Source organism: Hoplias malabaricus, chromosome 4 (genome assembly GCF_029633855.1).
Source record: "Hoplias malabaricus isolate fHopMal1 chromosome 4, fHopMal1.hap1, whole genome shotgun sequence".
Taxonomy (NCBI): Eukaryota; Metazoa; Chordata; class Actinopteri; order Characiformes; family Erythrinidae; genus Hoplias; species Hoplias malabaricus.
In genome coordinates, this window is record NC_089803.1 from 37,940,953 (window position 1) to 37,968,536 (window position 27,584).

General features: G+C 39.8%; 1 protein-coding gene across 3 annotated transcripts; it reads left to right on the top strand.

Moving 5' to 3' along the window:
• The first annotated feature begins 177 nt into the window (after positions 1 to 177).
• LOC136694196 (von Willebrand factor A domain-containing protein 5A-like) lies at positions 178 to 27,384 on the top strand. 3 transcript variants are annotated; one of them, XM_066667572.1, is made up of 22 exons: positions 178 to 265; positions 490 to 572; positions 4,802 to 5,004; positions 5,755 to 5,977; positions 6,172 to 6,338; positions 6,508 to 6,622; positions 7,356 to 7,531; positions 11,278 to 11,366; positions 12,128 to 12,272; positions 12,762 to 12,841; positions 13,065 to 13,179; positions 13,394 to 13,552; positions 13,769 to 13,875; positions 14,318 to 14,535; positions 14,656 to 14,715; positions 16,332 to 16,391; positions 19,899 to 19,931; positions 20,550 to 20,582; positions 20,919 to 20,939; positions 21,232 to 21,371; positions 25,904 to 26,027; positions 26,579 to 27,384. In XM_066667572.1, exons 2-22 carry the CDS (start codon positions 533 to 535, stop codon positions 26,656 to 26,658), a joined length of 2,388 nt encoding a protein of 795 aa, XP_066523669.1. In that variant the 5' UTR covers positions 178 to 265; positions 490 to 532; the 3' UTR covers positions 26,659 to 27,384. The 3 variants fall into 3 exon arrangements, 2 of the variants coding, with proteins under 2 accessions (XP_066523669.1, XP_066523671.1); XM_066667574.1 differs by lacking the exon at positions 178 to 265 and adding an exon at positions 295 to 378; XR_010802152.1 differs by lacking the exons at positions 13,769 to 13,875; positions 25,904 to 26,027; positions 26,579 to 27,384 and having other exon boundaries at positions 21,232 to 21,316.
• The last annotated feature ends 200 nt before the right edge of the window (positions 27,385 to 27,584 follow it).

The window sequence follows — 27,584 nt, forward strand, 5'->3', positions numbered from 1 at the left end:
ATGTTTATGTGCTTTGGCAACATTGTTACTGAAACAGTCATGTCAATAAAGCCAAGCTGAACTGAGAAAAAAACAAAAACAAAAGGGAGGATTGGAGTGGAGATGAGGGGCGGGGCCATGGGGTAAATGGGGCAGGCCTAGCCTCTCAGACTCTGAATAAATAAATCTGCTGAATCACGCTGAGGGGTCTGTGAGCTCTGAGCAGGACACAGACTTCCCTCAGATTTAATACACCCCCCACTGCAGCACTCAGCGGAACATTAAGGTAAGACTTCACTTTCACTTTCACTCTCTCGGGTTTCACAGTGTCTGCACCCACCACAACACCACCATCTGCTGCGTTTTTATCTGTTTTGGAGTTCACTGAGGAGCAGAAAGGTCTGGTTCTGTTAACAGTTTTCTAACCGTTTGTTAGTCGTTACTGAGAGATGAGTTAAACCTCGCTGTAAACAACGCTGATAAACAGTGTCTGTTTGTTGTTGAATTTAGGTCACGCCCACATTGTGTCACAGGATCTTCTGAAAGAGACAAGATGGTGAACTGTGGATTATTGACCAACAAAAATGAACCTGGTAAGCTCTCCGTTTGCTGCTGAAAATAGTCTGACTTTTCTCCATGTTTTAAAATCACAAAATGAAACAGCTGGAATGTGTATTAAACAAGAGAGACCCATTGGTTGTCAACTACTCTCTCTTTTTCGTCCAAACAAACATTAACTGCATGCCGCGGTCACGCTCTCAGCACAATGATTTGACTGTGCGCGTCTAGATCGCGGTTTACGGTAGAACCTGTGCGAGCGAGAGGGGGGACTCGCAGATATTGAAAATTCATAGGAAATGAATTTAAAACATAATTCAATACCGTTCATATTAAAAACAGACCTGATTGTCTAAAAGAACGGTTTGCAACCCTTAAAAAGTCCATAAAGATCCATAAAATGGAGGGAATACAGTTTCACTGAAATTAAAATTAAAAATCAAATTTTTACCAGAAAATCTCACGGTTGTATTGAAAAACATTCAGCATTCTGCAGTTTGTGGAATTGTGTTGTTTTTCTTATGAAGTTTGTAATGCTATTACTCCACATTCTTACAGTAAAAATGTATGAAAAGTATAATCTGGGTACTCTAGAACATGTTCTTTAAGGCTGCAGTGGAAGGGTCTGGTAACAGTTTGATTCAACCCTTTAATAGCACTCAATATTTGCCAAACATATAAATTAAACATCATATTTATGAGATTTGAAAAAATATTACTCCAAATTCCTACAGTAAAAATGTATGAAAATTATTCTCTGGATACCCGAGAACATGCTCTTCAAGGCTGCAGTGGAATGGTCTGGTAACAGTTTGATTTAACCATTTTATGGAATTTAATATCCATAGAGTTTTTGGAATTTTTCAAGCCTATTACTTCTAATTCTTACAGTAAATACACATAAATATTATACCCTGTGTACCTGACAACATGTTTTTCAATACAACCGTGAGATTTTCTGGTAACAATTTGATTTTTAATTTTAATTTCAGTGAAACTGTATTCCCTCCATTTTATGGATCTTTATGGACTTTTTAAGGGTTGCAAACCGTTCTTTTAGACAATCAGGTCTGTTTTTAATATGAACTGTATTGAATTATGTTTTAAATTCATTTCCTATGAATTTTCAATATCTACGAGTCCTCCCTCTCGCTCGCACACGTTCTACCGTAAACCGTGATGTAGACACGCACAAGAAATCCTAGTGTAGATGGCGTGACCGTGGTCATCGCAGTCAGGGGGTGCACTGATGGGGGTTAGTGCGGGAATACACCCTGGAGGGGGCGCCAGTCCTTCACAGGGCAACACAGACACACACACACACTCACCTACGAACACTTTGAGTCGCCAATCCACCTACCAACGTGTGTTTTTGGACTGTGGGAGGAAACCGGAGCACCCGGAGGAAACCCACGCGGACACCGGGAGAGCACACCAACTCCTCACAGACAGTCACCCGAAGCGGGAATCAAACCCACTTCGAGCTGGAGCTGTGTGACTGCGACACTACCTGCTGCGCCACCGTGCCACCTGTCGTGTGAATGTGTTTAATAAATAATTCTGTTAACTTCACTGGCTGCTTCTTTCACAACTCTATGTGCACCGACTGTGAGTCCATCTGTCTACATGGGTCATTCCTACAATTCGGTGCCTTTTGCGTTCATTTTTCACAAATCCCTTGACTTTGCGGGTGGTACTCAGCACCCAGACGCTGTTTAATTCTCAATATTTTTCAAAATTCCTTTCACTGTTTTATCCACAAACTCTTTCCAATTATCTAAGTATATCCCATCTGGAAGTCTCCACCTACTTATGACTTCTGTACACAAAAACTTTGGCAACAGTTTGAGCTTCTACGTAGTTAGACAAACCTCAGGCTTAAATAATAAAATTTTATCCACCTAAAGGCATATACCTTCTACCTGGTTTTATTATATCATAAAATTCCAAACTAATTTATGAATAAGACCCCTCTGAACATAAATGTCTAGGGCAAATTTTGCACTAGCTAATGATATACTCTATTTCTTTACGTATGAGGCTTAAATCCATATTCCTTTACTAATTTCCCCCATTGCTATGTCAGCTAATCCTCCTTAAATCATTAGACCCAACAAGTCCGAAGCACTCACAAGTGACCAAACTGTCCACAATCATAGCACTCTTCTGAAGACATTTGAAAGTTCAGATTAATTCTTTCTAGGTTTCCTAGGCTAGGTTTCCTCAACCTTTTCCTATCCAAGTCTGCACCTGACCAAAAAAAACTAGCAGTCTTTGGCAAGGAAGCATCATGTTGCCTGGATCACTTGAGGTTGAGTCTGATTCAGTTGCATTTGTGGTACCAGCTGAGTTGGAGGCTTTTTCTGTATAACTACAGTCTGTTTCTTTTCTTTCTTCTCCATACCTGATGTGCTCTTGACTTGATGGCTCTTGATGAGGCTCTCTGGTGTTCATCCTCTGCTAATGGCACAATCAGCTGTCTTCTTCTATTCTTCACTGGATGTTGCAGGAAAGAATCCTCTTGAAGAGAAAAGTCCCCTACTCTTCCAACCATCATTGCTGTCTTCATTCTCTGTTTCATCAGAACTCCCATCTCCTGAATCCTCCTCTTCTTTCCGCTTTAGCCAGTATTTGTCTGATTGCTGGGTCGTATCCACCCATGATCTCCTCCTGGTCACTCAGATCACCTTTAGTCTCCAACTGTCCTCCTCCTCATTCTCAGATCATCTTTAGTCTGAAGATGTAGAGTCCTCATCTTGCTTTTGGAATTCACAGTTTTATTGTTGACTCTGCTTGTCCTGTTTCTATTATGTGGCCATCCTCATCTCTGAGCTGAGGATAGACTTCCTCAGTTTTTGCTTTTCTATTACATTTGTACGCTTTTGAATGGAATTACTGAAATAAATCAACTTTCTCTATATTTTCAACTTGCTCTGAATTTCATTTCAAGGCATAGGCTGCAGCTTCATTAATGCTTCATAAAAGGTATCCAACTGCCTATTTTCAGCACATAGAGTCGCTCCAGCCCTCAAAATTTGTCAAAGTTATCCCAAATTGAAAGTGAATTCACAAATAGAGCCTATGTGAGACATCATGGTAATGTCTGCCTGACATCATCCAACTGCCATTGGCACAAATTTGATTTCTGTTTTTTCTTGGAAACTGAGCAATATTTCACTTCCCTGAAACAATATTTGTTTAGACCTGTAATGTCATGAATGATGAAAATTGATATTTACATTTATTTACCCATGTGTCATGCAGCAGTTTATGGCTTGCCCACACATGTTGAAATAAGGAGTCATTCAGATGTTTTTCTGAATGTATCACAGCTCAGAGATCACATACATCAGGGGTCACCAATCTTATCCACAAAGGTCCATTTGTGGCTGCAGGTTTTTATTCCAACCAAACAGGAGCACACCCTGAGTAACTGTTTAGAGACTGAGACTAGTTGATTAAACAAGTAGAATCAGGTTTGCTCTTGCTTAATCGGAATGAAAACCTGGGTGTGGCAAACACATTTTGTGGATAAGATTGGTTACATATTCCAGTCTGAAATGCACAAAACTAAATGCCTGCCCTGAATGTCACAGATTCACCCTTCTGCTCGACACAAACAAAGGTTGATATGTATTTTAATTGGTGCAGTTGCCTTACAATAATCTTTATTATATGCAACTTAAAGGTGCACTATTCAAGATTTTGCCAGCTGGCGCAGCCGGTAGTGTTGCAGTCACACAGCTCCAGGAACCTGGAAGTTGTGGGTTCGATTCCCGCTCCGGGGGACTGTCTGTGAGGAGTTGGGGTGTTCTCTCTGTGTCCACATGGGTTTCGTCCAGGTGCTCCGGTTTCCTCCCACAGTCCAAAAACACACGTTGGTAGGTGGATTGGTGACTCAAGTGTCCATAGGTTTGAGTGAATATGCGAGTGTGTGTGTGTGTTGCCTTGTGAAGGACTGGCGCCCCCTCCAGCGACAATGAGATGGATAAGTGGTTACAATGAATGAATAAATGGTGATGGTCTGTGAATGTTTACAATCACATTGAGTGAGCAGTTGTGTTCAGTTTAATTAAGGTTAATCATGTTAAAAACACATTAGTATGAGTCTTTGACTTATAATCTTTACCTTTTATTAGTTTTACAACAGAATTCAATAAAACCACAACTGAAGTGCCTCATGAAGTTGTTGTTTGACCACGTCAGCACATTTTTTGGATTCTCTGAATTTTCTAACCAAGCCCTCCTACATTTTTTTGCCCAGTTCCTCTGAAGAGCATAGAAGTGGATGTACAGGTTCAGGGGCATGTAGCGACAGTCGGCTCCACCCTGCAGTATGTCAATGAAGAAGAAAGCCCTCTGGAGGCCGTGTTTGTCTTCCCTATGCCTGCAGATGCTTCTGTCTGCCACTTCAGTGCAAAGATTGCAGACAAGGAGATCGTGGCAAAGGTGAAAGAGAGAGAGGAGGTGAGTCAGAGACAAAGTGGGAGTAACCAGAGAACAAGTTAACCCTGAGAACACTGATACGATGGTTAATGTTAGTTTAAAACCCATTCAGCAAAAGTAAAACAAAGGTCATGTCTAGAATTTGTTTTCTGCCAGTTTGTGCTTTTCACTGCAGATGTATTGTGTTTACACCCTGTTTTACTGGTTGTGTTCAAGAGTGAATTGTGCAAGATGCAAAAGATAAACATATCACAGAGGTGAGCAATAGGCATGAATGTGTTCCCACACTTGGCTACTGAAGATACTGATACAACAAACAGTCTTATATATAATGTCTTTTTTCAGTGTCTCCTCACCCATTCAGTGGAAATTCTGCAAGCAATCCAGTCAATCGTGTTCATTTCTGACTGACGATTAAAAATGACATTAAACAGCTTTAAGTTTTGGCAATGCCTTGTGCTTGGATCACCTAAGATTCTTGTTGATGTCACATGTGACCTGGGCCTGAGATGAAAAAAATAAATAAATAAACTGTTAGAACAATGACATTTGATATTTTGACATGTGAATTATTTTGAGTTTAATTTCACAAGCATGTAGAGGAGAAACTGACTGATTAATTGTTGTTTTGCAGTTCATAATTCATAGTAGCTCCCAACTGATGAGTGAAGGAGTGCTCAAGTAAAACAAACATCACTGTGTTGACATTCTCTGAAACTGAATGAAGATGTACTGCTCCATTTTTTTTTTGTGTGTGTGTGTGTGTGTCAGGCACGGGAGGAGTATGACGATGCGATCGCTTCAGGAGATCAGGCCTTTCTGTTGGAGGAAAGTGAAGAGAGTGTGGATGTGTTCAGGCTGAGTGTGGGGAGTCTTCCTCCAGGACAGAGTGCTGCTGTCACCTTCGTGTACGTCACTGAGCTCTCAGTGCAGGCGGAAGATGCCCTGCGCTTCTGTTTACCTGCGGTACTGAACCCCCGATACACACCACCAGGTACCATACTGTTAACTTCATGCAGTGGAACCAGTGAAAATAGTCAAATCACATCACGTATATTTCAGTCTTTGGCATGTGATAAACACTGATGTAAAAATTCACGGTGAACAAACATGGACTCATTATCAAACTGTGCTGTTCATCTCCACGATGAGCTCTGTGAGATCTGTGGACCCTGTGTTTTTTTTCAGGTACAGGTGGTGGAATTGTGTCAGAAATAACATCAGCACCATCAGATATTCCTTACTCTCTCTCTCTTACTGTCCATGTGAGTTCTCCCAACCCCATCTCTAAAGTAGAGTCCAAGTGTCCTCTCGAGCCTCTGCAGTTCCTCAACACGGACCACACCAATGCAAAGGTATGTGTTTTTAAAATTAATTTTTGCACGATAATAAAATAAAATACCGTGAAATTTAGATATTGTTCAGATATTGTTTCATATTTAGCACTGTTTAACATATATTTAACTCAATACACTGAAGTGGATTTTAGACATTGAAAACAAACGTGTGTGTGTGTGTGTTTAGGTGAGTCTGTCTGGAGGTCATAAATTTGACAGAGATGTCGAGCTGTTTCTGTATTATCAGGACGCCCACAAGCCCACTGCTATAGTGGAGGCAGGAGATCCGACAGCACAGACAGGTAAACCATAGAATTTCAGCCACACAATTAAACAAACAGCAAGTTATTTAGAAGGAACATCACTGTGGTCTCAGGGGCCTGGGTTTGTTCTTTGCAAATAGGTGGTGTAGCAGGTAGTGTTGCAGTCACACAGCTCCAGGGACCTGGAGGTTGTGGGTTTGAGTCCCGCTCCGGGTGACTCCCATAGGTTTCCTCCCTGGGTCCAAAAATACACGTTGGTGGGTGGATTGGCGACTCAAGTGTTCGAAGGTGTGAGTGAATGTGTGAGTATGTGTGTCGCCCCGTGAAGAACTGGTGGTGAGTTCCTGCCTTGCGACCAGTGATTCTGGGTAGGCTCTGGACCCACCGCGACCCTGAATTGGATAAGTGATTTCGGACAACAAATGAATGAATATTTGATCTTATCAGCTTCACTGTTTGTAGATATAGATTCATTCTGAAATCAGTGCCTACTGATTCCTTTAAGGCTGGTCTGAGGCAGTTGAACACAACACTGGGAAATCATGAATGAAATTTACTTATTTCAGAATGACAGAACAAAGCCACATTCTGCAAGAGAGCTGATCCTCTAGAGAGCTGATCCTCTAGAGAGCTGATCGCCTAGAGAGCTGATCATCTAGAGAGCTGATCCTCTAGAGAGCTGATCATCTAGACTGCCATCCCGATCTGTCTAGTATTGTTCTGTTATTTTAATGTTATTCAACAAATCATTCTTTTATTGTTATTCTTTCAGGAATTCTAATGGGAGACCCTGTGGTCATGTTAAGTTTGTACCCAGAGTTCCCTGAGGCACTGATGTCATCTTTATCATCTCGTGGGGAGTTTGTGTTTGTCATGGACAGATCTGGCAGTATGGACTGTCCTCTGCATCAAGGAAACAATGCACAGATGCGCATCGAAAGTGCCAGGGTAAGACGCCCCACTTAACACACAACACTCGAGTAGGGTGACAGTAGTGTCCAGCTTTCAATACTGAAGTCCAGCAGTGGTTGCATCTTATAACTTTTCAGCCATTATCTCTTGCTCTCGTATTATTATTTTATGTCTTGTTTCTGTCCCGTGAGCACTGTACAGCATGGTCTGCTTAATTGTTGATATTATCAGCATCAGTGGTTGCTTGTATCAATCATACTAAGTATACTGTAGTGACAAACATATTTACACCATGGTAGTAGCTGGAACCTCAAAAGGGGCTTCAAATAACCTTGATATTTAAAAGCTGTATTTAAGGACCATGAAGGGAACAACAGTTAGAATGTGAGAATGTTAGTTATTTCTAGCTCAGCTTACTAAGGGTCAAACTAAAACAGTGTGATGAATTATTAGTTTTGTTTTTTTAAATAAACCTCATGTGCTGTTAGTAAACTAACTTATCCCACTAATATACACGAACACACACACACACACACACACACACACACACACCTTTAGATCAGCATCCACAGTGAAATGCTCTAGTGCAGTGTGTGTGTATCTTAGACAGGGACTCCAGTCAGGAAGTATGGGCACAGAGAGATTCTGGGCGAACTTTAATTATGGGTTGGACAAATGATGATAACAAGTATACTTGCTTGTTTGTTTGTATCTGTGTATGTGTGTGGTCTATTACCCTAAACACAATCAATACAAGGCAAACCACTGCACTTCTCAGAATCAGAAATTAAATTAATTTCAAGGTCTCTAGAGACCTCTAGTGGTGGAACTATGTAATTGTAGTGACAAAGAATACCACGTGACCAATGCGTGCACAACGAGAGCCTGGACTAAAGCAAAAGCACCTTACAAGCCTATACATGAAATAAAGAGAACAGGATAAAATCAAAGCAAACTTATGGTCTATTATAGCATAGATTTCATATCTGCGTCATGAACGCACACGGCTGTCCGCCATCATCAATAATACTCACTGACGAAGGAGAACACATGCTCAAAGGGAATTGACGTCACGCACTATGGCACCAAAATAAGAGCATAGGAAATCTTAAAAATTAGGGACTCCAAAACCAAATAGAAACAAACCCTTTCACACACACACACACACACACACAAAATCCTGTGACTGAATTTACCTACATTACCTAAGGCACCATTTTGCCATCCAGATGAAGAACATTATTCATTTATATAAAATTTAAGCATTTCTAACTATGTACATGATTTGATTTCCAGTGAGGCCCTGTTCCTTTAGTATGTATTCGCCATATTGATCCAATGTGAATGGGCTTCTTCTATATGTCATGCCAAATTAGCAGACTTGTGATTGGTTCTTTTGCTTGTCTGTCAAATTTTTTTTCCTGCATTAGTAGGCAGTTTTTATCCATATTAAGTGGCGAAAGGCACCAGACTCTACCTAGAGAGTCTACCAAAACGAGACCATAATATCCTCAGCTCTTCTGGGAAGGTTTCTACAAAGTTTGAGTGTGTTTATGGGAATTTTTGACCATTCTGTTAGGTTGAGGCCAGCACTTTATATAGACCAGTGAAGTTCTTCCACACCAGACTCACTCATCCATGTCTTAGAGTCATGATGGAACAGGAAAGGGCCATCCCCATCTGTTCACACAAAGTTGGCAGCAAGAAATTGTCCAAGATCTCTTGATATGCTGAAGCATGAAGTGTTCCTTTCACTGGAACGAAGGGGGTGAGCCAACTCTTGAAACACCTCACCATAATCCTCCTCCACCAAACTTTACACTTGGCACAATGCACTCAGACAAGTTACATTCTCCTGGCAACCACTAAGTCCATACTGTTCCATCAGATTGCCATTCAGAGAAGTGTATTTCATCACTCCAGAGAACATGTTTCCACTGCTCTAGAGTCCAGTGATGATATGTTTTACACCACTGCATCTGACACTTTTGTATTGTACTTGGACTCGGTAGAAAGTTTGTGACCTATGCACACTATATGCCTCAGCAACTGCTGAACCTGCTCTGTCATTTTACATGCTCTATCACTTTGTGGCTGAGTTGCTGTCGTTCCCAACTGCTTCCACTTTGGTATAATACAACTGATAGCTGACTGTTTTGTATTTAGTAGAGAGGAAATTTCATGACTGGATTTGTTACACAGGTGGCATCCTACCACGGGAATATGCAGGAGTTCACTGAGCTCCTGAGAGTGATCTATTCTTTCAGAGATGTTTTAGAAGCAGTGACCATGCCTGCATGGTTGGTTTTATACAGCTATGGCCATGGCCAAGTGATTGGAACACACCTGAATTCAAAACGTTTGTTCGATAAATGAACATCTTTTGGCAATATAGTGTACATATTACATCTGCTTGATAAAATGTAAGTGTTTGTGCAATGTAATTTTACTATTAATAATCTATAATAATATATATTATAATTTTATATATATATATATATATAAAATACTATTCCTGTCATGCCAACACAACCTATCTGGAAATCAGTCTACAATTCTTCAGTTTTGCATGAACAGAAAATTTCAAAACATCAAAAAGTCTCATGGCCTGTCTGACTTATATTAATTAATGTCACTATGGCAAGTTGAACAGTACTATGTTATCATTTCAAGTGAGGAATATCACAGGCTCACAGTGTAGCATGGGTAATTGCCTTCATAAGGGTGTCATCTAATGTAGACTTACAAGAGGGAGCATCGTCATAGGGATGCACCCCTGAGTACACTTGTTGAAAAAAATGTAAGAAATGGAGCACTACAGCGAGCATGTGCAAATAAGGGGTACGAGGGTGTAAATGTGTGTAATGGGACAAGGCTTCCTCTATAATCTGTATTCTCTAGACATATTCCAGAAAGGATTTAGCAAAATAAACATCTGTTCCACATAAATGTGGTAATGTTGTTCATACATAAATACTTAAACACTAGAATGGCCAAGATCCTGTAACTACTAGAATGAGCACCATGGTCATTTTGACTGTAATATTTGAATGTGTATTGATGATATCATACACTAATAATAAATAAATATATGAATTAATTTTGTTACGATAGGTCATTAAATATTATCAATAATACAATTTATTATTGTCTTTCTGATATTTTGTGCAGTACTAGTTAGTATACTATTGCAATATATGGATATATGATGTTTTACATATATAGATTTACTGTGAAATAAAAATTCTAACTATAAAAACAATTTAGAACTTACTTGCAAATATAAAGAACAATAACACTTAAATATGTTTACACAACAAGTTGAAAGCTCATTTTATATACATAATGCCTAATGGTGGAGTGGAGCACTGCTTGCGCATTCTTTTCTTTCATGTGGGGGGGGGGGGTGGTAAATTATGTGAAAGTTATTATATCTCAAAGTTTCAAAAAGGTCAAAATGTCTGTCTCTTCCTTTCTAATGTTAATATGTATCTGTTGATATTTTGTTTTCTGTGTCCTCATGGTTGAGTTGTTCAAGCCAAGAACTAGCTACATTTGAATGCTTACATTTAAAAATTACCATTATATTTTTCCATTATAACTTTTTTGAGAGTGGAAGAATGCATCATTTACAGTTATCACACGCACGCGCGCCCGCACGCACAGACACACACACACACACACATTAACAATATTACAGGTTGTGATTTTGAATGTTGTCTATATGTATTTCAGTTGAGCATCACTTTTTAATAGTATTTGTGTGATGTCTTTGTCTTTAGGACACACTTCTCCTGCTGCTGAAGAGTCTTCCTTTGGGCTGCTACTTCAATATCTTTGGCTTTGGTTCCCACTATGAATCCTACTTTCCGTGAGTAAACATATGTTATATGCACAGATGTGAGAATATGCCATGTATGGCCAAAGGTTTTTGACATCTGCCCAATTTTTGCCAATCCATAAGCAGTCCTAATTTCACCTTCTTAACTCACCCCACCACCCCCAAGCCAGTAAGAGCTTCTGTTCTTCCAGGAGGACAACTTTATACTAAATAGTGGACCATTCCTGTATTTTCTGAATATCTGATGATATTCAGCCACAGGAACAATTTATTCATTCATTCATTATCTGTAACCGCTTATCCAGTTCAGGGTCACGGTGGGTCCAGAGCCTAGGAACACTATTTAAGATAATGATATTGGATGATTAGGTCTGAATTATAAATTGTTCCAGCTCATCCCAAAGGCCTTATGTTGCCAGACTCTCTAAAGAGATTCGGGTGTCTTTTGCCGCTTAAAGTGACCAAGAATTTGACTGACATGTAAAAGAACCAATCAAGAGTCTGCTGTTTTGGCATGATGTGATAAAGGTGGCAGAATTCAGAATTCAGCTGGAAGAATACTGACAGTGAGGCCAACCTAATGCATTAAAAATATCACCCTCTGTCAACCTATGGGCAATGAATGGTTAACCTCATATGCCGCTGCTTCCAGAGTGGGTTCATTATAAATTAGCTAAATTCAGTCACAATAAGGGTAATTTTGGACATGTGTATAATATGCTCTCAGTTCATGTATTGAACATTCACACAGATGATTGCAGGACTGTTCTGTGTGCATTTTCTGTCTTTAGGAACAGTGTAGAATACACTCAGGAGACAATGGAGCAGGCTGTGAAAAGAGTGAAGGAGATGCGAGCAGATATGGGTGGCACAGAGATTCTACAGCCTCTAAAACACATCTACAGCCAGCAGTGCATTCCTAATCATCCCAGACAGGTAACATCATTGCTTACCTGGGGCTTTCCTGAAGCTTTACATTAAGACTACAGTGTTGCTTTTAGTCCCCATTTACCTTTTCAGCAGGACTGGAGCAACCTGTGTGGCAACCTGTCAGTAGCTCCGGTGTGCTTGCTTTAAAACACATAGTTACAGTAAGAATGGGGCGGGGGAGGCACATTAGATTGTGTCCTATGCTCCTCTCTGCATTACTCTGCAAGGTTTAAGAAACTTTTGGAATATATATTTCTGAATTCCACATTAAATGTGATCTATTGTTTATCTAAACACAAAAAACAACAACTTTATATTTCCAGAATTTTACTGAATAAAAACTCACCAGTTTACAGTACTGCACGTCTGAACGTCTTTTTCTTAATTGTAAGAGAGCTTATATGAAAAGATTGTAGTTCCTTTTCACTCATTCAAAAATGTATTTAACCTAAAAGTACTAAGTTGAAGTTCTACGTCTTTCTCCTTTCTCTGCAGGTGTTTATGTTCACTGATGGAGAGGTGTGGAACACCAAAGAAATACTTTCCCTTGTGAAGAACAATACTGATTCTCACAGGCATGTGCTGTTTAACATTATAACATTAATAACTAAACATTCAAACCTTACATTCAAACATATTAGACTTGTGGAGTGTTACTATTTAAGTAGTTGCGCAAATATGTTTATAAGTACAAGCACTCTGTTAATGAAAAATAGATTTTCATTAAAAATGCTGTATTAGAGTTTTTTGCATGAATACTGCAAAGAAATAATGACCGAACTGTTGTTATTTGAACAGGTGCTTCACATTTGGGATCGGTGAAGGTGCGAGCACTGCCCTGATCACAGGAATGGCTCAGGGGGGAGGTGGCCACGCTCAGTTTATCACAGGCACTGACCGTATGCAGCCCAAAGTATGCAGCGCAAAGCCAGGGACAACTGTGTCATATCATAAAGAAAATAATCAGAAATAATAGGAGTCTATACTACAGCCCAGTGTCACAAAATAAGATTTTATTACTTTAGTCACATTAAGGTCATAAATTATTTTTTATGTTCAGTATATGGAACAGTAAATTATCTGTTTTCTGCTCCATACATAACACAGCTTTTCTGTCTTTATTCTAGGTAATGCAGTCTCTACGCTATGCTCTACAGCCGGCTGTGGTTGATATCACTGAAGAGTGGACAGTTCCAGAGGGCATGTCCACCACCCGACTGAGTCCACCCATTAATGTACTATTCCAGGGTCAAAGGGCACTGATTTATGCCCAGCTGAAAGGAAAGGTGAGAATGGACATTTACAGTGAAACAAGGCGTGACATTTATCCTGTGTTTTCTGGTCCATGATGTTTAAGAAAATCAAAAATATTTCAAGAAAGTATAATACTGGTGAAACAGTGTAGATTTATTCAGTTTTTCAGTATGAGGCTGTGTTTTTAAAGAAGAAATTACTGAATTATTTTGTGATCCCACAGAATCACGTTTTCTCTGTGTTTGTAGAGTCCGAGCTCAGACTCTCAGGGCTCTGTAACAGTGAAATACCGTCTAGCAGATCAAGAAGTCACCAACAAACTTGGCTTCTCTCTCAAGCCCGCTGAGAATACTGGGTAATATTCAGTTACACTCTATGACTAGGCACTGTCTCAGAGAATGTATTTTATTTCTTTTCTTCCTCCTCTTCTGATATTATGTGTCAATAAGGAAAACTGCAACAATGAAACTGGGCTTTGTAGGTTTAGATATCATGAAGATTAGACTGACATGAAATGCAGTCTTTTCTCAAACACTATACATAAATATCAGCTGAGTGAAATAAAAACACACTTTTAGCAAATATTGCAGAAACACTGTAAACAGTTAAAACCGAGTGGTTAACATTGATGCTTTCTTGTGTCACGCTGGGGTTCAGTTCCCCATGCAATACGAGTGAGCTCCTGGTCAACACTCCTAACACTGCATTTGCTTAACTTTGTAACATGAACACAACTTAGCAGATACAGGCAGAAGGTTTAATTTCACTCTTGTGGATTGATCACTGTGCGCGTGCAGACTGTCCATCCACAGGCTGGCAGCTCGTGCTCTGATTCGCTCTCTGGAACGAGAAGAGCAGACCGAGGGAGTGGAGAAAGAGGCTTTAAAGGCCAGAGTGGTGAAGCTCAGTGTGGAGGCAGGAGTGAGCAGTTCACACACGGCCTTCATCGCTGTTCAGAAGAGCAGTGGAGAGGCTGTGAAAGGACCACTGCAGAGGAGGAGAGTGCCTGCACCAGGTCAGTGTTGATTTAATTCACTTTGATCAGTTTTTAACAGACATTCTGCATTTTTGTGCTTTTCTATTGTGTTTTGTACACACTTGCAGAACAATATGCTGTTTTTATGTTTGTATTTAGTGATGTTTGGCATGGGTGCTGCACCGATGTTAATGGCTTGCTCTGCTGTTCCCAAAAGTTGTAAGTAATAAAAATAATTATAATTTATAGCATAATATTTTATGACTTTTTATATTCCAAAGTGGCACAAGCCTTGTAAGTGTGGAGCACATGCTTCCTTTAAGACATTTGAGGCAAACCCACCTATTCTTTTTAAACTGTGCCAATCCAACATCACTGAACAGTGTGACATGCTGAATGAAATCACACACTGCACCAGATCTGTCACATCAGTTTTCCCACGCCTGTGTTGGCTAACACTGGGAGCAGAGTGACGGGGGGAAGAGGGTCATCCTATCCAACAAGGGAGCAGGGCCAGTTGTTCAGGGCCAGACTTCTGAGCTTAGATGGGTGAGGCATTACCAGGGAGTGAACCTCCTGGTGATAAGAGCCATTGCACCCCTTAGGAACAAGTCTTTCACATGTTTTCATTTTCTTGTTTTAGTGCACAGAGATATCATTATCAAAATCAAAAAGTAATATAGAAAATGGATTATTTTGCCAAGTTTGAATATAATTTTTCCACTTGTAAAAAAAATGCCAGTATCCAGTTACATTTGCTATTTCATATACTTCTGTTTAGTCTCTTAATTCATTTACACTGAGATTTGAATGTTTTGACTATCTTCACTTAAATGAAAATGTATTTCCCAATTTGAATTATCATTTACAAATGAAATAACCATTTACCAAAAGCTGTGAATATTTGTTAAATAAATTAGTAATGTGTATTTAAATATAATATCATTTTTACAATATATTAATTTTATGCAATATATAGAACACGCCTTTAGATGTTTTATTGATGCTGTAAGTGAAAATAAGTTACCACGTCCTCTACGGGGAACACACTGCACATTTCACTACACAGTTACTGATTACCTACAGAATTTAACATTTGTGGGGGAAAATTAGAGTGGCAAAGGTAATGAAACATTTGGATGTTTTTATTTAGCCTCATCCATATTGTTAAAGGGGACGTCTACAATTGCGTGGAAACACATTTCTCTCTGGGTTATGTTCAGGATCTCTGCATTTTTTAAGGAGGAACAGTATGTTTGAGAAGGAAACATGAATTTTTTTAACATCGCTGAAGATTATCTTGTCTGTAAGTTTTATTCACCATTTGAATTGAGAAACTCATTTGTAACTTGAGTTGTTTAGTTTTGTAGCACTTTCAACTCTCCCTCTATACAGCTCTGCCTAAATTGAATGCTCTATCTCTCCTGTCCAAATTGCTAATCCTGGCTTACGCATTGGTCAAATTTACCAATTATCCACCCTGATATTAGACAATTATACATATTTTACTTATCATTTTGCCACACTTGAAACATGATCACATGAACTATGAGGAGAGAGTGTGAGAGCAACTGTTCAAGAATTAATACTGGACTGACTTTACTCAGTAGAGTGAGCTGAAACAGACAAAGACACAAGTTGGTGTAGTAAGTAACATGAACATAGCACACATAACACATGAAGAAAATGTTATCAGTGAGCCAGGTTTTGCGGTTGCTAATGTTAGCCGGTTTAGCTTACTTTTTAGCGTTGGACTTCAATTCTGGTAATGAGTGCTTTTCTGTCCGTTGCTGTGTGGTTACAATGGGAAGAGCTGTTTTTATGTTTGTATTTAGTGATGTTTGGCATGGGTGCTGCACCGATGGCAATGGCATGCTCTGCGGTTCCCCAAAGACGTAAGTAATAAAAATATTATAATAATTTATAATACTTTAATTTTTAGCATAATATTTTATGACTTTTTCATATTCCAAAGTTTTGACCATATTTCCTCTGCAATTATTAATCTTTGCCAATTCACCTGTCAGTGTGTCATCCCCGATCTCACACACTCAATGGCACAAGCCTTGTAAGTGTGAAGCACATGCTTCCTTTAAGACATTTGAGGAAATATAACTTTCCCACTTTCTCACTTTTTAGCATTGGACCTTCATTCTGGTAATGAGTGCTTTTTTGTCCGTTGCTGTGTGGTTACAATGGGTAGAGTACAACCAAAGTTACACCTTATGGATGGAAGTAACAAGGTTCAGTGCATTATGAGTGATTATATGGGTTTTATCATGTTTTATACAACAGTTGGTTCCGGTCACACACTCTTGATTGGTTGAGAAGCGTTCTAAAGAGTGGAAGGTCTAATTGCATCACCAACTGAGGGAGTTTCTGTGAGGCAAACACGCCCCACCGGGAACGCCCGTTGCATGACATCAGGTGTGGGTGGGCTTGGGTGTAAGGGGACAGTAACATTGCTGAATAAATGAAGAAAGGTCAGGAGTTTTCAGCGTTTTCATTCCAGATGTTAATGCCTGTAAGATTCTCAGGGATTAGTTTAGGAAACTAAAACATTACAAACTTGAATTAATATATTGTGCAAATTATGTCTTCTGCCTTTAACTAAACTGTGGCAGTGAACAAATACTAATGCACTAGTGGTGATGAGCAGTGCTTATTTGTAAATCATGAGGTAAGGGCACACTTAGACAGGGCTGATCCAGCAAGTGCACATGGAGTATAAAGGATCTGGAATGCACTGACAGTTGAGTGTTTATAAATAAATAAGTAAATAATAATAAATTTGGCTGAAATAGAGATTGTGATTTGTTCTGCTGGAGTTTGATTCCCCAGTTTACACGGTTTAGGGAGAGTGGATTTCTTTTAATAAGCAACTAAACAGGAAATCCAGGTAAATAGGTTCCGGAATGCATTCACTACAAATTAGAGAGGTGCTGGATCTTGATCCAGCTTAATCTAAGCACGGGCGACAGCACAGACACACACACACACACACACACACACCTGGAGTTATAACCATATATAGAATTTATAGTCAACATGAAATGATCATTGGATAACATTAAATATAGAAACATTGCCAGTTTAGAATGAGTAATGTCTGTATTTTGTAGTCACTGGTTTGACGCAGTTTACCCTTTAAGTTGTGTCAGCCAATGAAAAGCCATTTTCTGAAATATCTGCCAATGAAAGATAAGTGGGTGTTCCTGTTGTGGGCATTCTTGATTTACTGAAAGGTCTTTCTTTGCAGTTGGACTCTATTGTTATAAAGCATGCTTTATTTCGTGATAAGAGTGTGTTTTTTTCACATCCATTGTATCAGTTCGCTGAACGCTGTTGCTAACAACTCTACACTGCAGCTGTCCTTGTCGCATTTTTCACTGTTAAATTAGCTTCAGTTCATATTTCACACCAATAAACTGTCTTCAGTTTAAATCGAGAGTGTGTCTGTGTGTGTGTCACCCTGTGGAGGAGTGGCACCTCCTCCCGGGTGTGTTCCTGCCTTGCGCCCAGTGATTCCGGGTGGGCTCCGAACCCACCGCGACCCTGAACTGGATAAGCAGTTACAGACAATGAATGAACAAATTAATAAATGGAGACTGATGGCAGTGACTGGCACTAGAGACAGTTTAATTCAACACAAATACAAAATAAAATATTTAAATTACTTTAGACTAAGCCTGGTTAAGAACACACAAAAAAAAAGAACACAGAAAACAGATATGAATTGGGAGAGCGCCTATTGGATTCAGTTGCTGTAATTGTCCTTGCTGTTCGTGTGGACGTTTTCTTTTTTTTTTTTTTTTTTTTTTTAAGCTGTAAATTTCAAGGTGTCTCAAATTATTCCCCATTCCTTACATAGTGCATTAACATTACATGTAAGTCATGATTGTTGTATATGTATATGAATAAATGTAGCTATATTCGAAGTATAATGCATTATGGCTGGTTACCTCTTATGGTGCACTACACAGGGAACATGCAGAAATTTTACATAGTTGCAGCTCAACCGAACTCACTGGGCTAGATAAATACACTCATGGACAGAAGCAAGTTTATCTGCTAGTTTATTCAGCAGATTAGTGGTGTGGGTAAGTTACTCGGCAGGTTAGTGATACTGTAGTGGTGAGCTGAGGCTGACCCAGTCTGGGCGGTGAGCATTCTACAAGTTACTGAACAATTGTGAATAAAATTGGTTATGTGGACTTCACATGTAATTGCCAGTGCAAATATCTTGATGCATGGCTTTTTTTTTTTAATTTATAGATTGTGTTGTATACAGTGTCAAATGAGTCATTTTAGAGCTTAGATATTATGTAACTTGTAACATTTGACTATATTTCTTTCATTTTTTTAAAATTCATTGAAAGCAAAGAGAAGTGAGTCACTTTTTTCTTTTTTTGTCATTATGCCCTGTTATTAAAATATATTCCTGTGCATCAGCAGGTGAAAAAGTATTGAGTAAGATCATATCACCCCCCCCCCAACCACCACCACCAGAATATTATCAAAAATAACTTCTTTACAGAAACGTTGGGATTTGATTACTTATTTAGTTAGTTTTGCAATGAAAGCAAGAATCTGTGATTTTTGTTAATTTTCTTGAACTTATTTAATAAAAAGCTCCCAATGCATGTCCCAATCAAGTTTCTTTGCCCCTGACCCCAATCCTGGACATTTTAATTTTTTCCAGATAATACTGTTACACATTACACTGTGCTGCACAGTACATTAGTTATTAAAATCTATCCAATGTATTTTGTTGACAACTGATTATCTCTATAGTGCATTAAGGAAAGAAATATGGACTGCATCCAAGCTAATGCTTAATATTTTTATTATTTTGTATTTTTACAAACATTACAAAGTACACATGGACATCTTTATAAATAGCTAAAATTTATTCCATCTAGTGCAGCATTGCAGTAGTAAAATTAGAACACTCAAAATGAGTAATATAATCACAGCATGACTTTGAAGTCCTACGATAGCTTAACATTTTCATTCAGAGCCATAAGAAAATATCTGGGCTGTAGGCCATCTGTGAATGTAAAAGAGAATCAGACAAGGGCGTTCATAGATGTTTGTACAACTAAAGTCTTGTGTCAGCCAAAAATTAAGTCTACATTTCCCAAATGGTTAAGAAGTACAACTAAATCATCGCTGTCCAGTTTAAGAACATGTATCTCCCATTTTTGGTAAATATTTTTTGTATATTTACAACTTTACAGTAAAGTTGGTCATTGAAAACAGGAAATCTGTTCTTTGTAATTTTTCAGATTCATAAAGACCCAAAAGAATGAACAAACCACAGATTTTTTTTAACTGGTATTTTACTAAATGTCACAACTTTTCTAGAATTGTGATCTGTATCTGCTTTTGTATTTTGTCAGGTGCTCCGGCTCGTGGGGTCATGTTTTGTAGCGGTGTGTATACAATTAAATTATTTTGGCAGAGTTAAATCTAATACATGCTCATATGACTTAAAAACCTTGATATGTAGATGCTGGTAGGCCTAGTCCAGTTTTAATATCCTTTTGATCTCTGGACAGGAGTGAAGACGGGTCATGTTTATCAAAATAAACCAAAAAAAAAACCAGCATTAACAACAACAATAAAGTAAAACTGTAACAGTGCCTAACACTGAATCGGACACGGGGGTAAACTGTAACAGTAATAATGAAGATCAACAGCTACGTTTCTAGAATATTATCTAGTTCATGTAAAAAAATTTGGTTTCAGTGGAGATTAACAGCGGATATATTCATTGTCAGCTGTGTTCTCTTAGTATTTTGCTATGATTTGAAATTAATAAAAGCTGACGATAATTTTGTGTTTTTACTAAATAACAAAATACACAGATGTCTTTATAAATATTCTCAAATTTATTCCACCTAGTGCAGCATTGCAGTAGTAAAATTAGAACACTAAAAAAGAGTAAACATTCTGGGAATAGGGTTTGTATGTCAACATAGAGAAGATATGTTTGTTATTAACAATTAATATGATCTTAAATAGATAAACTTTTTTTCATATTTTGTTAGCTGCACCAGTTCCTGACATGTTACTTCAGCTTGGTATGTATAAAATTAATTTCTATTTGGTAGAATTAAATCTAATATCTGCTACTATGACTTAAACAAATACCTTGACATGTAGATACAGGTAGTTCTAGAATCCTCTTATTCTCTAGGCAACAGTAGGTGAGATTTGTGGTTTGCTACCAGTGGGGTTTGCACAAGTCTAGGTGTAACAATGCACCATTTAATATATTTCAGCTTAAATAACGCTGGAATACAAATGATCACATCTTATAGAAATGAACATAAATAAACAGTGCCAATAAACAATGCCAGTGAATGCCAATGTTATTATTACATAATTATAATTTTTTTTTTTTTTTTTACACAAAGATCCTGTTGCTCAAGAGACAGGTAATATACTTTGTTTTGCTTTGATGTTTACTAGAGAAATATTAGATACTGATTAATGAATATATTGTTCCCTTTGTACACAGCAAACAAACTTAACTGATATTTACATTTACACATTTCTTGATTGAACTAGGACTGAACTAGGAATTGTATATAATACAGTGGAATATACGTGTTCATTTGTAGTTTATTCTATTCATTTCAGTGGAGAGCTTTGCTACATTGTGTGTGTGAACAGGTACGCATATAGGTATATGGATGTGTGTGTAAAAATATCTACCTGTATCTGTAGAAAGTGTACCAGCTGTCGAAGACCCCTTGTTGCAGCTCATTTCTCTCCAGAAGGCTTCAGGTTGTTGGGAATTAGACAGTGCACTGGCAAAAGTGTTTGGGACAACAGAAAAAGAAGTGGACAAGCAGACCCCTGCACAGGTGAGTGACGTGTTACTTTCAAAATGTATGTGAGTAATATTCCCTTAACGTTAACAGGAAGACAACGATTTGATCTTTAAATAGAACTATTAAAGGAATGCCAGGTAGTATTTAAACACTGAGGAGAGGCGCGCACCTGATTGGCCCTGCGAAGTGCTAATGAAGCCGTGGCTGAGTTGGGTACACAAGGACTGGGCCCAGTGAGTACACTTCAGTGTTAGGTGCAGCTGGTTGCTGACTAGCCCTTAAAGATCCATGGAAAACCCATTGGCTTGGGTTAGGATTTAAATAGCCAAAGATTACAGGAATGTTGTGGTAGGGAGGAAGTGGGGTCGGCCCAATGTGAACCTTTAATGGCTTTGCACAGAACATTTTACATCTTATCCATCCATCCATCCATCCATTATCCACCGCTTATCCGGGTCCGGGTCGCGGGGGAAGCAGTCGGAGCAAAGAAACCCAGACCTCCCTCTCCCCAGCCACCGACGCCAGCTCCTCCGGGGGTATACCGAGGCGTTCCCAGGCCAGTCGAGACATATAGTCTCTCCAGCGTGTTCTTGGTCTGCCCCGGGGCCTCCTCCCCGTTGGACATGCCCGGAACACCTCTCCAGGAAGGCGTACAGGAGGCATCCGAACCAGATGCCCGAACCACCTCAACTGGCTCCTCTCGACGTGGAGGAGCAGCGGCTCCACTCCGAGTCTCTCCCGGATGTCCGAGCTCCTAACCCTGTCTCTAAGGGAGAGTCCAGACATCCTGCGGAGAAAACTCATTTCAGCCGCTTGTACCCGCGATCTCGTTCTTTCGGTCACTACCCAAAGCTCGTGACCATAGGTGAGGGTTGGGACGTAGATTGAACGGTAAATCGAGAGCTTTGCTTTTCTGCTCAGCTCTTTCTTCACCACAACGGACCGGTACAGAGCCCGCATTACTGCTGACGCTGCACCGATTCGCCTGTCAATCTCACGCTCCATTTTTCCCTCACTCGTGAACAAGACCCCGAGGTATTTAAACTCCTCCACTTGAGGCAGGATCTCACTTCCAACCTGGAGAGAGCACTCCACCCTTTTCCGACTGAGTACCATGGACTCGGATATGGAGGTACTGATCCTCATCCCTACCGCTTCACACTCGGCTGCAAACTGGTCCAGCAAGAGCTGGAGGTCCCGGCTCGATGAAGCCAACAAGACCACATCATCTGCAAAAAGCAGACATGGGATCCTGAGACCACCAAACCGGACACCCTCCGCCACTTGGCTATGCCGAGAAATTCTGTCCATAAAAATTGTGGACAGAACCGGTGACAACGGGCAGCCCTGACGGAGTCCAACTTTGCATTGTTCCTCCGGGATCCGAGGTTCAACTATCGGTCGGACTCTCTTCTCCAGTACCCCCGCATAGACCTTACTGGGGAGGCTGAGGAGTGTGATCCCCCTATAGTTGGAACACACCCTCCGATCCCCCTTTTTAAAAAGGGGAACCACCACCCCAGTCTGCCAGTCCAGAGGCACTGCCCCCGATGTCCACGCGATGTTGCAAAGACGTGTCAACCAGGACAGCCCCACAACATCCAGAGCCTTGAGGAACCCGGGGTGAACCTCATCCACCCCCGGGGCCCTACCGCCAAGGAGTTTCACTACCACCTTGGCCACTTCAGCCCCAGTGATAGATGAGCCCCCCCTGGGGTCCCCAAGCTCTGCTTCCTCTGCGGAAGACGTGCTGGTGGGATTGAGAAGATCCTCGAAGTATTCCTTCCACCGTCTGTTGAGGTCCCCAGTCGAGGTCAACAGTTCCCCACCCCCACCATATACAGTGTTGGTGGAAAACTGCTTTCCCCTCCTGAGTCGCCTGACGGTTTGCCAGAAACTTCTCGGAGCCGATCGAAAGTCGTTTTCCATGTTCTCACCGAACTCCTCCCACACCCGAGTTTTTGCCTCAGCGACTGCCGAGGCTGCGAGCCGCTTGGCTCCTCGGTACCTGTCGGCTGCCTCCGGAGTCCCCTGAGCCAACCAGGCTCGATAGGACTCTTTCTTCAGCTTGACAACCCCCCTCACCCGGGGTGTCCACCACCGAGTGCGGGGATTGCCACCCCGACAGGCACCGACAACCTTGCAGCCACAGCTCCGTTCAGCCGCCTCAACAATGGAGGTCCGGAACATGGCCCACTCGGACTCAATGTCACCGGCCTCCCCCGGGATGCAGTCGAAGCTCTGCCGGATGTGGGAGTTGAAGATCTTTCTGACAGGTTCCTCTGCCAAACGTTCCCAGCAAACCCTCAGCACACGTTTGGGCCTGCCAGGTCTGTCCGGCATCCTCCCCCGCCATCTGATCCAACACACCACAAGGTGTCATTGTGATGCAACAGGGAGAATAGAGCTTCTGTCATTTCTTCTTCAGGCCAGTACTGTAGAAATCCCACTATGTAACTTTTGGAGGTGGGTAGGAAACCACTCCCTGCACCCCTTCAGGAAGGTGATTTTTAAAGTGATTCACACTCTGCAACTGTAGAGAGCCCAAATAAAAAAATATCATCTTATTAAACTCTCTTTCTTCCATTTGAGCCATTGCCCCTCTTTTCCCTGAGAGGCCGCCGTTCCTCTTTGTGCTAACAGATAATACTAGTAATGATTTGCCTTCTCTCTAGAAACATGGCCTTACTAAATGTTTTCCATAGATCAATTGACAACATGATTGGGTATAAAAAGAGCTTCTCAGATAGTGAGCAATACCAGAATGGTGTTACCCAGCGTAAAATAACAAAGACTTTTAAGTTATCATCATCAACCGTTCATAACATCATCAAAAGATTCAGAGAATCTGGAACAATTGCTGTGTGTAAGGGTCAAGGCCGTAAAACTCTACTGGACGCTCATGATCTCCGGGCCCTTAAACGTCACTGCACCTCAAACAGGAATGCCACTGTCAAGAAAATAACAGAATAGGCTCAAGAATACTTACAGAAAGCATTGTCAGTGAACACAATCCACCGTGCCATCCGCCGTTGCCAGCTGAAACTCTACAGTGCAAAGAGGAAGCCATTTCTAAGCAAGCTCCACAAGCTCAGACGTTTGCACTGGGCCAGGGGTCTTTTAAAATGGAGTGTGGCAAAATGGAAGACTGTTCTGTGGTCAGATGAGTCACGATTTGAAGTTCTTTATGGAACACTGGGACGCCATGTCATCCGGACCAGAGGGGACAAGGATAACCCAAGTTGTTATCAATGCTCCGTTCAGAAGCCTGCATCACTGATGGTATGGGGTTGCATGAGTGCTTGTGGCATGGGCAGCTTGCATGTCTGGAAAGGCACCATTAATGCAGAGAACTATGTTCAGGTTCTAGAACAACACATGCTCCCATCTAGACGTCATCTTTTCAGGGAAGACCTTGCATTTTTCAACAAGATAATGCCAGACCACATTCTGCAGCGATCACAACATCATGGCTACGTAGGAGAAGGATCCGGGGACTGAAATGGCCAGCCTGCAGTCCAGATCTTTCACCTATAGAGAACATTTGGCGCATCATAAAGAGGAAGGTGCGACAAAGAAGGCCCAAGACGATTGAACAGTTAGAGGCCTGTATTAGACATGAATGGGAGAGCTTTCCTATTTATAAACTTGAGAAACTGGTCTCCTCTGTCCCCAGACGTCTGAGTGTTGTAAGAATAAAGTGGGATGCCACACGGTAAAAAATTGCCTTGTCCCAACTTTTTTGGGATTCGTTGACGCCATGAAATTTTGAATCAACATATTTTTCCCTTAAAATGATACATTCTCTCAGTTTAAACTTTTGATCTGTGATTTGTGTTCTATTCTGAATATAATATTAGATGTTGTCACCTCCACATCATTACATTCAGTTTTTATTTACAATTTGTGTCCCAACGTTTTTGGCAATGAATAAATGAATGAATGAATGAATGAATGAATGAATATAGAAAACCACTTTGTGGTCAACAGACTGGCACACAGAGCAAGGAAGGAACTGAAAAAGATTTTCAAATTTAAAGATCAGAATTTTGCAGGCTGTGGTCTCTTCTGTGGTTCTTTATGGATGTGAAACTTGGACAATAAAAAATGGAACAGGAAGAATATAAATGGTTTTGAACTCTGAAGTTTCAAGACCCAAAAACAGGATGTTCTGGAGAAATCCATATTTTCACCAAGAGTGGAAAATGAGTTGACAGCATTTAATAATAATAATAATAATAATAATAATAATAATAATAATAATTAAGAAACTTTTTAGTTAGATGTCTTTTTAAAATCAGTGATTTAATTATATTAAAAACCTTTTTTAAGGTTTAAAACTTAATGTAATACAATTTACTCAGACAACTTTTCTGGTTTATCTTCAGCTGGTAATGTCCCTGACATAAAAAAGGAATGTATTTAATATTAAAAATGTACGTTCAATGAGGAGAAAATGTTCATATTCATTTAAATGCAGTAAGAATTTATACTGGGTGTATATATATGGGTGTATGTCTGTATGTGTAATTTACATATGTTGCCTGTATGACTTTTGTATTAAGGTGGATAAGGGGGTCTGGGCTACAGTTCTGGCTCTGATCTGGTTAAATGGCTTTAAGATGGATGCTCAGGTTGAGTGGCAGTTTGTGGCAATGAAAGCAGTGACGTGGATCCGCAACCAGAAAGGTAATCAATTTGAGCCATAAATAACTGTTAACACCAAATAACAAATTACTTAACATCCTCCCTCAGTCATAGATGTAACCCTCTTAAATGTGTTCACTGGAATTACATATTTAGAAGATATACAGAAAACATACTTTAATGATTAAATATTGATAAACTGTGCCTTTGGTAGCCCCCTCAATTTGGCAAGAGTGCTTTCTAGGTTTATGAGAAACCCTGAATATCTGGATGGTTGTGTTTAAAACCTTAGTTTCAAAATGTGCAGCCGTAACAGTGACTGATTATTTCACTCATAATATGCCAGGCTGAGTATAAAAAATTACATGGAAATGTTATGTCTTTAAACTTTTCTTTACTAGATAGATACATTCTTACTGGGGGTGGTCTTTAACACAACCAGCATTTATTGTAGTTGTTAATGGTTTTCAGTGCACTATAAATTAAATCTGTAAAAACATATTTCTTCAATCTCACTTCAATATGAGAGTTAACTTGTTGCTATGTGAGTTAATAGGTCTGTTTTATTGTAATGTTGTCTGTGTGTGTTTCAGTGGTCAGTCTTTCTGAGTGTGTTCGTGTGGGTAATCGTCTTCTGGGCTGCCAGGTTAAAGAAGATATTCTTGGAATCTGAAGTCTTTTTCCAGTCTTTTGCTCAAGTTAACCTAACGACTGCAGCAATTTGCGCTACGTTTATTGATTTGTACTTTGTTTCTGCTGTTTACATTAAAGGTATATTTTGACCTTTCCAGCAGGATGGGTTTTATTTTAGTAGCTCATGTAATGAAGATTAATATTGCTATTTAGAACTTTATAACCCTTATACGCCTACAATTATTAAGACAATGCAAAAGACTTGTTTGGTATACTCCTGCTTGGCTTGTGCCTTTTTGTCTTTCTGAATAGATTTGTCTCTGAGGAGGTCACATTTTCAGATTTATGTAACCATTAAAACAGACTTTAGAAGTCATGTCAAAGTCTATTACTGCTTCAAATAATATGGAGATACTGAATACTGTGTGTTTCTGTTTGAAAAATGATCACCATAAAGTCAAGTTAATTTTTTTTTTCTCTAATTGTGTAATATCCTATTGTGTATGTGTGCTCATACCAAAATGCTACCCATGTCAGGCGTAATATTCAGAATTTATACATGTATTATTACATCTAACTTTAAATGGTACTCTGTAAAACATTACGTTTTACTAAAAAGATTATGCAAATGCAGAATTAATGGTGCCTTTAACTCTATATAAAGATAATAAAACTAAAAATAAAACTTGAATTCCCGTTTCTTACAAAACAACAATGAAATGTGCTACTGAAACAAGAAAAGGGCATATGTCCCTCTTTACTGCCTTAGTATTAAATGTTGAAGTAGAACCTGCTTGAAATGTTTTAAAAACTTTCCTCTGTTGTGCATGTCCACAGTCTGCACACCTAAAGACGATGGTTCTACACCGGTTCTTTAGTTAAGAAAATGGCTCTCTCTGAACACTCGAACCAATCCGGCTTCAAGAACGGCCACTCGACAGAAACTGCACTTCTGTCAGTAATGGA

Excerpts from the sequence above, each read along its gene's own strand:
- LOC136694196 (XM_066667572.1), top strand. The coding sequence starts at position 533 with ATGGTGAACTGTGGATTATTGACCAACAAAAATGAACCTG. Across the intron at positions 5,005-5,754 it reads AGGTGAAAGAGAGAGAGGAG|GCACGGGAGGAGTATGACGA; the intron begins GTGAGTCAGAGA and ends TGTGTGTGTCAG. Across the intron at positions 12,273-12,761 it reads TTCCTAATCATCCCAGACAG|GTGTTTATGTTCACTGATGG; the intron begins GTAACATCATTG and ends CTTTCTCTGCAG.